This window comes from Ascaphus truei, chromosome 3 (genome assembly GCF_040206685.1).
Source record: "Ascaphus truei isolate aAscTru1 chromosome 3, aAscTru1.hap1, whole genome shotgun sequence".
NCBI classification, from domain to species: domain Eukaryota; kingdom Metazoa; phylum Chordata; class Amphibia; order Anura; family Ascaphidae; genus Ascaphus; species Ascaphus truei.
The window spans coordinates 629,680-643,769 of record NC_134485.1 but is presented as its reverse complement, the minus strand read 5'-3'; the positions used below and the strand labels follow the sequence as shown (position 1 = coordinate 643,769).

General features: G+C 40.3%; 1 protein-coding gene across 3 annotated transcripts in view; it reads left to right on the top strand.

Moving 5' to 3' along the window:
• LOC142491228 (arachidonate 12-lipoxygenase, 12R-type-like) overlaps nt 1-14,090 on the top strand; it is a 274,903-nt gene that overhangs the window by 199,358 nt on the left and 61,455 nt on the right. For all 3 annotated transcript variants that reach the window (XM_075593492.1, XM_075593490.1, XM_075593491.1), the window contains exons 6-7: nt 3,682-3,854; nt 13,135-13,278. In XM_075593492.1, the coding sequence (XP_075449607.1) occupies nt 3,682-3,854; nt 13,135-13,278 (317 nt within the window). The remainder of the gene's footprint in view (nt 1-3,681; nt 3,855-13,134; nt 13,279-14,090) is intronic.

The window sequence follows — 14,090 nt, the reverse complement described above, 5'->3', positions numbered from 1 at the left end:
GCATGCTTTAAACTGGTTTAACTCCTACCTATCGGGTAGATCCCAACATGTGCCCATCTCAGGCTCTAACTCCAACCCCTTGGATATCACCTGTGGCGTCCCGCAAGGCTCTGTTCTGGGGACCCTACTCTTCTCAGTGTTCATCAATGATCTTCCCACAGCTTGTAAGGAAGCTTCAATACATATGTATGCAGATGACACAATCTTATATGCACACAGCCATAGCCTCTCCGACCTTGAACACGTCTTCAGTCTGACTTTTTGAGACTCAAAAACTGGATTTCCCAAAACAAACTGTTTTTAAACACTGACAAGACTGTAACAATGGTATTTGGGACCAAGACTAAATTTTTAAAGCTTCCAGTGACTGAGCTCCAGATCAGAACCAACGCTAACACCACCCTAACTCCTGTTACTAGTTTTAAATACCTGGGCATATGGTTTGACTCCCACTTAACATTCGGAATGCTCATTGATGCCCTGACATCCAAAACCTATGCCAAATTAGGTGTACTTTACAGGAACAAATCCTTCCTAAGCCTGCTGGTCAGAAAGCGTATTGCACAGCAGATGCTAATGCCAATTATCGACTATGGAGGCATAGTATATGGCTCGGTACCCCAAACCCACCTTGGCAAACTTGACACCCTCTACAATTCAATTTGTCGTTTCGTTCTCCAATGCAACTACAACACACATAACTGCGAAATGCTCAAAGAACTAGATTGGTCATCACTCGAGTCTAGGCGCAAAGTTCACCTTTCCTGTATTGCCTTCAAATACTTTCTGGGCAAGCTACCCACCTATCTGAACAAGCTCCTCACCCCTACCACATGCAGCACTTATCATCTGAGATCTGACTCCAAAATACTGTTCATGGTCCCAAGGCTCAACAAAGTATCCGTCCGCTCCTCCTTCTCTTACCGTGCACCCCAAAACTGGAACAACCTACCGGAGACTCTCACATCCACCACCAGTTTAAGTTATTTCAAAACTAAATCTGTCTCACATTTTAATCTGGTCTGTAACTGTTACATAAGTCTATAATATACATCTTCTCTAACTGTGCATGCAATGTATTGTATATAATATACACCCTGTTCATTTATGTAACTGTATTTGTAACCATTTATTATTTGCCATATTAACTATGTCCAGGACATACTTGAAAACGAGAGGTAACTCTCAATGTATTACTTCCTGGTAAAATATTTTTATAAATAAATAAATAAGGTTGAGATGTGTTTTAAAATGTAAGACAGGTTTGCAATGTGTGGGGAATATGGCTAGTGGGAATAACATGAAAGATTCTCATTCTATCCCTCATAACCAAAAGACTTAGAAAGTTTAACAGTGTAAAGTGTATTTTATTAAACAGGTCTGTTTAAAGCGTATAATGCTTATGCACGGTATATGAGCTGGGGACTTCCAGGTCCATGGTTCCGAGAAATCCTGTGGCTACCAAGCTTGGTGCCATCAAGGCTGCTCGAGTCCCGGACATGAAAGCCTCAGAGGTTGCCAAGTGTGAAAGCCATTTGGGCAGTGGAGTTAGCCTTAAGTACTCACGTCCTGGGATGAATGGAACTCATCTGACCACCATTTGCCCCAGCCCAGGCTTTGAGGGGCTTTACTTCGCGGGTGGATTCTGCATGACAAGTGGCAGAGGTGCCAGGTTGGCACTTTCCCTTCTCTGATCCTGAATCCACGCTTGCCCAGCTTAGATAGACTGGCAGCGATCTAGTTGGTAGGATTTTTCCCACGCTCGGATTGGCTGTAGTATTTCATGAATGAACTCTGAAATACTACAGATGCAGTTCCACTTTTTCGCCCAAGTTCTCAGAATAGAACGTAGCGGTCGCGGCTGGGATTGTAGACCGAAAATCGTTCAAGGACGTTTGGAGCTAGGTTGCGGTCAAGTTATTTCAGCACATCCAGAGAGATACAGCGGTGGTGTCAGGAACTTCATGACGATTTGAGTTCCAGGACATTTCGGTACAAGTCCTGGTACCCGAAAGACATTGTTTTCTGTTCTATTTTACCAAGGAAAGTCTAGATTTGTAGCCATGACCCCCAGTAAGTGTGTTTTCTATTTTGTAATCCACTGTGTGTACGTCTGTTTCTATGGAATAAATGACAATTTGTTTTACTGTCTTGTTTTGGTCAGTGAATGATCCCGGTAAAAAGGTGTAAATACCTGATCTCCCGTGACAAACACCATGAGAAGTAAATGGTGGATGTGATGGGCAAGGGCACGAGTTTTTAGAAATTAGACAGATAAGGATTGGGAGATATATCCCCAGAAGCAAAGAAAGAGAAGGTGTGAGGAGGATTTGTAGGGGTGCAAATTAGTGCAGGGTGTGTAGCTGAGAGGTTTGAGAGGGCGCAGATAGGACAGGATAGAACTTCTCTCTGTGAACAGAGAAGTTGAACATGAAGGAGAGATGGAGATATATGAGTGGAGTTAGAGGGAAAGTGAGAATAGTTGTTGAACATAAAGTGCTGTTTGTACAGAAGTGAGGTGAGAACAGAAAGAATAATAACTTTTACGGGATTAACACAGATATTAAACTGTTTTCAACATCAGATTCTAACTTCAATTCCCAAACACTTGTAGACCATAAATGTGTGGTTTGAAATCCACTTGTTTCACAGCAGATGTTCCAGAGACGGATTGCAAGGAATACCATATAACAAACGACAGAGAAGCCCAATGCTACATCCAATATGACAGAAATTCAAAGTAAAATACTTATATATTCTCATGAAAAAGGGTCATTTAGTTTAACCCTTTGGCCAAAGCGTTGTAAGCTTGCGAGCCACGACAAGGCAGACACCTGTTCGCAAGTCCTAACACTACCAGATAAAATACTAATATACCTCTATTAGGATTAAAATGCTCATTTACTGTACTTCTATTAGGAGGGAGAATGACCACATTGGATCTGTATCCAGTAGAATGAAAGGACATACTACAGTAACTTGGGAAGTGGGTAGGGAATACCATACAGGCTGTAACACATGACTTTTAATGGGCCATTACAGATACTGTAAAAGATATCAGAAAAATAGTTTAAATTCATATATTCTAAAACTACAATGTTATTCTTCTTCTAATTGAAGTATATCACAGACTTTAAATGTACAGTATTCTAAAATGGTAATTATGTTATGCCGTCTCTGCAGGTTTATGTATAGGATAATATAACTGATATCAGTTGAATATAATAATTGTGACTTACACTCATTAGATAATTAATTATTTTAATCTACAACTACAATTATAATCATGTTGTTCAAAGAATAAAACAAGCAATAAAACAAACACAGCCAGACAAATAATAGGTATATACGTGTACTTTAAAGATGGCAATATAATAAATAAGAGTAAAGACGTCTAACTAATCTTTACCTGTACAGTTTATAGCAGAGGTGACTAAATGTACCAATTGGTTCTGGCTGAGTTTTATAGTTACATAGTTACACAGTTACATAGTTACATAGTAGATGAGGTTGAAAAAAGACTTACGTCGATCAAGTTCAACCTATGTTAAATTTAGACAACAGATACTTTATCCTATTGTATAATTCCTTCTTGATCCAAAGGATCAATAGTTTTCCTGTTGAAATCTTCCTAAATCTTTTGATGTGTCATGTGTTATATCGTTTGCTGTTGTATCCCAGAACTGGTGTCTCAGAAGTGGAAGGAGGACAAATTCTTTGGTTACCAGTTTCTGAATGGAACAAACCCTGTGATGATCCAAAAATGCTTCAGAATTCCTGACAATTTCCCAGTCACTGATCACATGGTGGCTGCATCTCTGGGGTCTTCCACCAACCTCCACAAGGAACTGCAGGTAGGACCATCTGTCTGATCCAAACAGCTCTATGTTACAGGCTCTCGGAGACATGGATTTCACGTTTTTTTACATTTATTGCAAAAGTTCACCTCACTCACACTATCACTAGAATTTAGCAAGAGTTTCACCAACTTTGCAAAAATGACATTAATTTTTCAGAATTTTTGAGAAAATCACAGTAAATGGTAGTAGATAAAAGACCATACAACATAGCATGTTGACTTGCCATATTTGCAATTGGTTTGCAAAAAAACAACAACATTGCACACAACTTGTCCGTCCATAATTTGGATTTCTATATCTCTTCCCTAAAGGGCACCATTCACACCACGTATAACCCTGACCACACCACATATAACCCTGACCTTCACACCACATGTGACGACCCTGACCTTCACACCACGTATAACCCTGACCATTCACACCACGTATAACCCTGACTACACCACGTATAACCCTGACCATTCACACCACATGTGACGACCCTGACCTTCACACCACGTATAACCCTGACCATTCACACCACGTTTAACCCTGACCATTCACACCACATGTGACGACCCTGACCTTCACACCACGTATAACCCTGACCATTCACACCACGTATAACCCTCACCACACTACGTATAACCCTAACCATTCACACCACATGTAACAAAGTGGAGGAATAAACCTCAAAGCCCGACGCTACTAGCCATAAAGACAGCGTGTATCACGCAGAGGCTAAATTAACCATCAGTATACCGGAGATAGAACCATAAGTAAAAAACACTGTAGCTGAAAAAGGAAATCCTTAAATCACATATAATGGGAACCGGCTGGAAGCGATGGACATGGGGTCCCCCTCTGGGAACCGGCAGGTCCTCGCAAATATAACCAAATAACCCTTAGTGACAATGAAGCAGCAAACAGTCAGTGGACGGCGCACTCACGATCCAGCATCCAGGTAATTAGAAATCTCCAGTATAAACAGCGTGCATCCACAGGTACACAGGAACGGAAAAACATCGAAAAGCTAGGAGCACAGCATTGAAACGAGAGAACTGGAGGCCAACTGAAAAAATAACAAAAATTTAATGGGACATAAACTAATTAAAAGAGAAACCTCTAACGCGTTTCTCGCATGGTGCGCTTTATCAAAGAGCAGTTTCAATGGTCTAAATCAAACTCTTATGTGGTCTACACCTCCAGAAGCACCGCCTACCTGTGCCCAGGTAAAAACAACCCCCTGGACACAAATCTCCTGTTTAAATGAAACACAGGAAAGGGGCATAGTGCTCTGAAGGAAGAGATCCACAAAGACATAATATACAAGTAAACATAGATATTAAAAAAGACCAACAAAATCCAGAAAATCAATAACACATACATATCATCTGTAGAAGCGTAGGATACACGTAAAGAAAACCCGCACTGCTGTAAATTAACCTGTGAGGTGCTGACTGGATGGAGACGTGATAGTATCTATTGGAGAAAAAGAACCCAGTCTTATAGCACTCATTCACAACAAAGTGTATAGTGATAAATTTAAAACACTTTATTAATAACTATGAATAAAAAATAGGGTGTTAAAACGTAATTAAATACTGTATAGAACAGCACGTGACTGTATCCTTTAGTGACCCACCCTAGTATAGGTGGGTGGATATGGTATGATCCCTGATTGATACTAGAGATCAGATGCTATGAATTATAGCCTCCTAAATATAGGAACGGAGCCAGAGAGAGCCCACCGGATTGACTGTCTCTAATAGAGTGTATCTAGACGTATAGTGCACTCTAAAAAGATACACTCATAGTGAAATGGCATGTACTGCGCTTAGTTAGACCTATAGATATCTCCCCCCCCCCCCCCAAATTAGAGATTGCACTGGTTTCTGTGTAAATTCACCAGCACTATAAGAGCTAGATCTCTATTGGGGATAAAAATTCCTTGTTCTCTTAGGTGCAGACTATTAAGCAAGGTCTGAGATCGATAGTGTGGTGTTAATGAGCTTAAAGCAGCTATAGAAAATCACCAAAACACCTCTAATACTGAAAGTGGGGTGATGGTGATATCTGCTGTACTCTAATGTTTGTGCAGTACCCATTACAGTCTAGGCACAATATATATGCTAAGCTGCCACACAAAACTACTTTGCACTCAGGAGTAATCACCCTTATCATAACAGGGTCAGATAGAGCGCAATAGGTGGAGGCTAATGTATGAGCAACCTCCACGGTGTAGCGTGGGTATTGTAATAGTAGCGCTGACTGTATGGGTTAATGTAGGCACATAGACAGCTGAGAAGCTACTCAGTAAAATTTAAATACAGGTACTTGCCTGCACCAACGGCTAGTACTGAGGTGGGGTACACAGGGGATTAATAATAAAGTGAGGTCAGAGCCCCAGAATCACCCCATCCCCCCTCACTAGGAGTTAGAGCAATCGTGTGCACAGAGTGTGAAGTGGGGAGCCGGTCTAGCTGAGGATCGCAGTGTCCCCTACATCAGCACTGATCCTGATTCTATCAGTGCCGATGTGTTCGAGGACCTGCCTGTCTATCAGGTGAGTTGTGCAGTGACTCCTATGAGCATGGAGGGTCCCGCAATAGTAATGTATAGCGCGATCCCTAGATGAAAGAACATGCACATCGGGGGAAGCCTAAATGCATTGACGCGGATCAATATCCAGAGGCTGTACTGTTTGAATAAACAAACTTCCCGCGTGTGCAGGGAGGAATTGCCGACGCGCGCGTTTCACGTAATAAAACGCTTCTTCAGGGCACGTAGGGGGAGGTCCCTGCGTGTGAGGTGGGTTTATATAGTCAACGTGGAAATTGGCTGTTAATTCACTTAACCCCTTCATTACTGGTGCATGGCTGATATAATATCCCACTTCTAGGAATGCACTGATCATGGTATGCACACATGTAACAGCCTCATTGCCTGATTCAATGTGTCCTTGAACTGCTGCAAATGTATCAGATTAGATGCAAGAGTATCATGGACTGAATAACTGTGGCTTTGGTGATATTTGTATATGTGATGCTTTCATGTCTTGATTGCTCACATAGGCTATGGGGTACTGTGTTATGTCAAATTTAATATTCATTGAAGTATGTGATGGTTAGTCACTAGTAGTGATAAGGCATATCTTAAGGTTTTGAAATATACCTATTAAAATACACTGTGGTCCATCAATTTGATTGTGACATGTGAAAGAAAATAATTAATTTAAATAAAGTGAAAATATTAAAACACACTTGGTCATTTTTTCATCATTTTGTTTGTACTTGATTTTAATCATATTGTATATTCATGAATGTAGGTATGAGCGGCTGCTCTAATGTGAAACATATATTACATTAGATGTATTACTGTATATATGGGAGTTTTTTCCATACTTATATCCCTTCTGGGGGGTAGTGGTGGTTTATTGCATTCATATGAAGGGGCTGAAAACAAAGCCCTCATTTAAACCCTGTGGGTTCAATGTTCCCAAGGTATAGATCCACCTTGATTCAATTTTCAACAATTCATTGTCCCAGTCCCCACATCTAATTCCTGGAGAAAATTGGTCTATCCCCATAAAGGTGATAGCTTTTGGGTCTCCCGGTTGACACCTATTTGCATGGGTAGCCACTGGAGTATCCAGTTTGTTTCGGATTGAGCCCACATGCTCCAGTATCCGTGTCTTAAGGGGACGACGGGTCTTCCCCACGTACTTTTTCCCACATTTGCATGTTCCCATATAGATAACTCCTGATGTATTGCAATTGATGAATTTGCGTATCGTATAATGTTTCTTGTTGTTATAGTTGCTGAATGTTTTTGATACTGTCATATACTGGCAGGCCTTACATCTTTGGCAATGATAGGTTCCATTCAAGCGGGGTGGTAACCATGTGGCCCTTGGTATTGCCACATTGTAGTGGCTATGGACCAGATGATCTCTCAGATTTTTAGCCCGTCTACTGACCATTGCTGGAAAAGATGGTATGGAGTCACTTAGATCTTCGTCCGCCCTGAGGATGTGCCAGTGTTTTTTTTAGGATTTCCCTTGCCACCTTCCATTGCTTATTGAAGGTGCCAATGAACCTAACTGTTCTTTGCTCTGGCTGTGGTCTCTTATCCATGACCAGTTCTGATCTTGCTTTTTGCTTTGCCCATTTATATGCTCTTTTTATAATTTTCTGACTGTATCCCCTTGCGGTGAATCTGTCCTTCATGTCCCTTGCCTTTTCCTCGAAGTCTTCGTCCTTACTGCAATTTCTCCTTAAACGAAGAAATTGCCCCACCGGTATTCCCTTAGTCAGTGATTTTGGGTGATGGCTACTCGCTAGGAGTATGCTGTTGGTGGCTGTCTTTTTGCGGTATATAGTTGTTTCCAGATTGCCATTGTCATCCTTTGTGATTAGTAAGTCAAGGAAACAAATTTGTTTTGGGCTGTACTCAAGAGTCAAACGGAGGTTGAGGTCATTTGTATTGAGAACTTCAATAAATTGTTTTAACAAAGCCTCAGTCCCCCGCCACACTATCAGCACATCATCAATGAAGCGCAGCCATACTTCCACAAAGGTTGTTAGGTGTTCCAGTTCCTCAGAGAAAACCACTTCTGATTCCCACCATCCCAGATACAGGTTTGCATATGTTGGGGCACATTTCGTGCCCATCGCTGTGCCCTGTACCTGGTGATACATGGTTTTGTTGAACCAGAAATAGTTTCTCCCGAGAACAAATTGTAATAATTCCAATGTGAAACTGTTGTGCTTAAGATGGTGTTGACTACGTGTGCTGAGAAAATGGTTGACTGCCCTGATTCCCTGGTCATGTCTGATGCTGGAGTACAATCCCTCCACATCCAGAGTAACCAGGATGCAATCATGTGCTACTGAGATGCCATCCAGCTTAGTAAGAACATCTTTAGTATCTTTAATGAATGAAGGCAAGATAGTGACAAAGGGTCTCAAGATCTTATCCACATAAGCACTTGCTTTTTCAGTGAGGTTTCCGATCCCAGAGACTATGGGTCTACCTGGAGGTGGTCGTTTGTTCTTATGGACCTTGGGAAGGCTATAAAATGTGGCGATTTTGGGGTTTCGAACCAGTATGTAGTTGTACTCTTTCTCTGAAATGAGCTTAGAGGACAAACCTCCATTTAGGAGCGTAGGATACAAATGTCTAAATCAATAATGAACAATCAATATATTTATATATATAACTCATTAACTTAAATCAATATAATATAACAGAATATAGACAATATAATCATATCAATCTCAACTCAGGACATAATAGATTCAGTCCTGGATGGTATATCTGTCAAAATTTAAAGTAATCTAAACACCTGTAAAAAACATATAATGCTAGAGAACTAAATGAAAAATAAAAAAGAAAGCTAATAGGGATTATCAGACTGAAATGTATATATATTATATGGTCATATACAGAACAGGTCAGGAGGAAGAACAAATTCTACCAAAACATAAACAACTATACATAAATAAAAACGTAATCAATTAATCATCTAGTAAATAGTATCATAGAATAGAAGCATAATAAGCAAATTCATAAGAAATGTTTAAGATCCCATTCTGTATTAATTCCTGTCAGGAATAATGGATCCAAAGAGTGGATCCAAAACATCTCCCGCTGGTTGAGGAGTTTCAATCTATCACCCCCTCTCACGGGCATAGACACGAGTTCTACAGCTGGAAACTGAAAACTTGATAAGCTGCCTAGAGGGCAATCGGGGAAATGCTTAGAAACTGGTAACATTAAATATTTTCTTTTAATGGACCGGATGTGTTCTATAATCCTGTTTTTAACAGGACGTATGGTATGGCCTACATAACCTTGGCCACAGCCACAGGTAAGATAGTATGTAACAAGTGGTGAATCACAATTAATAAAGGATGGGTTCCTATCATTCCTTCTAGAATAGATCGTCTCAATTAATTTTATGGGTTTCGCATAGCAAAAAATACAACATTTTCCACATTTAAAGAAACCTTTAATCTTAGTAGATTTGCTTGGCTCCATAGAGTTAAACAAGCTTGGAGAAAGGTAATTTGATAAGGATTTGGATTTCCTAAAGGTAATGGCTGGACCCTGGTTAACTGAACTAAATAGGTCTTTATCAAGAGTGAGGGTCCCCCAATGTTTGTAAATGATAGAACGTATCTGTTCAGCCTGCCGACTAAACTGAGTGACAAACAGAGGGGATGTCCCCTATCCAATTCCTGATCTCTCTTACACCTCACAGACGACTTTGACAACAGTTCCATCCTGTTCGAAGATTTAGCACACATATATGCTTCTTCAATGTCCGTATGTTTATATCTCCTTTGGACAAATCTATTTTTTAATTCATCCGCTTGCTGCTCAAATAATTCATCATTTGAACAAAGTCGCCTCAGACGAAGAAATTGAGCCTTGGGTATACTCTGAATCAATGATTTAGGGTGACTACTGTCTGCTTCCAATAAAGTATTTCTTGAACTAGACTTTCTAAAGATGCCCGTTTGAATAGTGCCTGTTGTGTCAATGAATAAAGTAATATCTAAATTGTTAATGTGATTCATGTGTTCCTCATATGTAAATTTAAGATTTAAAGAATTAATATTAAGTGTTTGAATGAAAGTGTGCAACGATAATAAATCCCCATCCCAAATCATAATCAAATCGTCAATGTACCGTTTATAAAAAATAATCTGATGACGAAAAGAATTATCAGCACCGAAAATGTGTGTGGATTCCCAAAATCCCATAAACACGTTAGCGTAAGAAGGGGCAAAAGACGTCCCCATAGCAGTACCCCGTCTGAAGATAAAACTGTGCATCAAAAGAAAAATAATTGTGGGTGAGAAGAAACATAATAGAATCCAAAAGATAGGCACGTAATGAAATGGACTATGTGGAAGCATCAAGAAAAATTTCTACTGCTTGAATCCCTTGGTCATGATCTATGATTGAATAGAGGGACATGACGTCCAATGTCACACATCTAAGACTCTTTTTCCACCAAACACTTTTAATGGCAGATAACAAATCCATGGAGTCTCTCAGAAACGAGGGTAGAATCATAACCAGAGGATGTAAAAAAACATCAATGTAGCGTGATAACCCATCTCCCACAGATCCAATACTAGCCACAATGGGCCGCCCAGGAGGGCGGACCAGTGACTTATGGATCTTTGGGAGATCGTGGAATATGGGCACAATGGGTGAGGCATTATAGAGAAACTCATACTCTTTTGTGTTGAGTATAAATAGAGCTTTACCCACTTCAAGAACCTCTTTAAGAAGGTGCAAAAACTCCAATGTAGGGTCTTGTGTCAATTTTCTATAAGAATCAGCATCTCCGAGTATTCTTAGTGCCTCTGCTTGATAATATGAGGAGGAAAGCACCACAATGGCCCCTCCCTTATCCCTCTGTTTGTCACTCAGTTTAGTCGGCAGGAAAATGTGGAAAATGTTGTATTTGTTGCTATGCGAAACCCATAAAATTCATTGAGACGATCTATTCTAGAAGGAATGATAGGATCCCATCCTTTATTTATTGTGATTCACAATTTGTTATATACTATCTTACCTGTGGCTGTGGCCAAGGTTATGTAGGCCATACCATACGTCCTGTTAAAAACAGGATTATGGAACACATTCGGTCCATTAAAAGAAAAGATTTAATGTTACCAGTTTCTAAGCATTTCACCGATTGCCCTCTAGGCAGCTTATCAAGTTTTCAGTTTTCAGCTGTAGAACTCATGTCTATGCCCGTGAGAGGGGGTGATAGATTGAAACTCCACAACCAGCGGGAGATGTTTTGTAACCATTCTTTGGATCCATTATTCCCGACAGGAATTAATACAGAATGGGATCTTAAACATTTCTTATGAATTTGCTTATTATGCTTCTATTCTATGATACTATTGACTAGATGATTCATTGATTACATTTTTATTTATGTATAGTTGTTTATGTTTTGGTAGAATTTGTTCTTCCTCCTGACCTGTTCTGTATATGACCATATAATATATATACATTTCAGTCTGATAATCCCTATTAGCTTTCTTTTTTATTTTTCATTTAGTTCTCTAGCGTTATATGTTTTTTACAGGTGTTTAGATTACTTAAAATTTTGACAGATATACCATCCAGGACTGAATCTATTATGTCCTGAGTTGAGATTGATATGATTATATTGTCTATATTCTGTTATATTATATTGATTTAAGTTAATGAGTTATATATATAAATATATTGATTGTTCATTATTGATTTAGACATTTGTATCCTACGCTTCTACAGATGATATGTATGTGTTATTGATTTTCTGGATTTTGTTGGTCTTTTTTAATATCTATGTTTACTTGTATATTATGTCTTTGTGGATCTCTTCCTTCAGAGCACTATGCCCCTTTCCTGTGTTTAATTTTCACAGGAGATTTGTGTCCAGGGGGTTGTTTTTACCTGGGCACAGGTAGGCGGTGCTTCTGGAGGTGTAGACCACATAAGAGTTTGATTTAGACCATTGAAACTACTCTTTGATAAAGTGCACCATGCGAGAAACGCGTTAGAGGTTTCTCTTTTAATTAGTTTATGTCCCATTAAATTTTTGTTATTTTTTCAGTTGGCCTCCAGTTCTCTCGTTTCAATGCTGTGCTCCTAGCTTTTCTCTGTTTTTCCACACCACATGTAACCCTGACCTTCACACCACGTATAACCCTGACCTTCACACCATGTACAACCCTGACCACACCACATATAACCCTGACCATTAACACCACGTATAACCCTGACCTTCACACCACATATAACCCTGACCTTCACACCACGTATAACCCTGACCTTCACACCACGTATAACCCTGACCTTCACACCACGTATAACCCTGACCTTCACACCACGTGTAACCCTGACCTTCACACCACGTGTAACCCTGACCTTCACACCACGTATAACCCTGACCTTCACACCACGTATAACCCTGACCTTCACACCACGTGTAACCCTGACCTTCACACCACGTATAACCCTGACCTTCACACCACGTGTAACCCTGACCTTCACACCACGTATAACCCTGAACTTCACACCATGTATAACCCTGACCTTCACACCACGTATAACCCTGACCTTCACACCACGTATAACCCTGACCTTCACACCATGTACAACCCTGACCTTCACACCACGTATAACCCTGGCCGTTATTCCGACCTCTCGGTTTTGTACACATGGCTTGTCTGCAGACCGGTCCATGCTCAGAGTCTCTCTGCATTCTCTGTTACAGAATGGAAATATCTTCCTGGCAGATTACAAGATTCTGGAGGGAATCCCAGCGAATACTATCAATGGAGAGAAGCAATACATTGCTGCCCCTCTGTGTCTTCTGTGGAAATCCCAACAGGACCACATTATCCCGATAGCCATTCAGGTAAAGATGCAACAATCATTATGTATCCTAATCCTATTATCAATGGATTGGAACAGTATCCATTCAGCATTGATTAAGAAATAAATAAAAGGATTCACTAATGTATATTTATTATGAATGATGTAAAAATCAGCCCAATAGCCATTCAAACAGAGGACTGTAGAAGCTAATGACAGAAAACACTCACTTGGCCCACACATTTCCTCATACAAGATGTAACACCATATACTGTAGTGTATATCCCTTAAATTAGTCTCTCCCGTTGCAGTGGTTTCCATATTTCCATGCTTTAAATTCACCCCCCCCCATATTTACCCAATGACCTCTGCTCTGAGTGTGTGATGGTTATATCCCTCCTTCTCAGTGAAGAAGGATGCTTCTCTTAATGCTCTAACCTCAGCATGTTATAAAGTATCTCTGATAGCGCTCTCTCTCTACCTTCACACCGGGCTCTACATACCAGGCTAAAATAATTCAATTAAATCCATGCCATTGTAGTTGCCTTTTTCTTGACTTCTTCCATTCTGCTTTTCTGGCTTCCATTAGAGGACCCCGGATGTCAGGTGAGGTGTTACATGGAAGTTTGCTTTAAGACCTTCTTGCTGCTGGTTGATTCCCCTCCTTATGTTGAACAATACTTGTGACAGGAGGGGGTAACCAGGCTCTATAATAAAGGTCAAGCCGATGTTGGTTACCCCTGCTGTGTGTATAAGGGTCCCAGGGAGTTAGCTCTTGGACCCAGATTGGCAGGACGGCCTGTAGGTGAGGTCAGACAATAGTGCACACGTCCAGTTTCAGGTTAAAGCAAATGT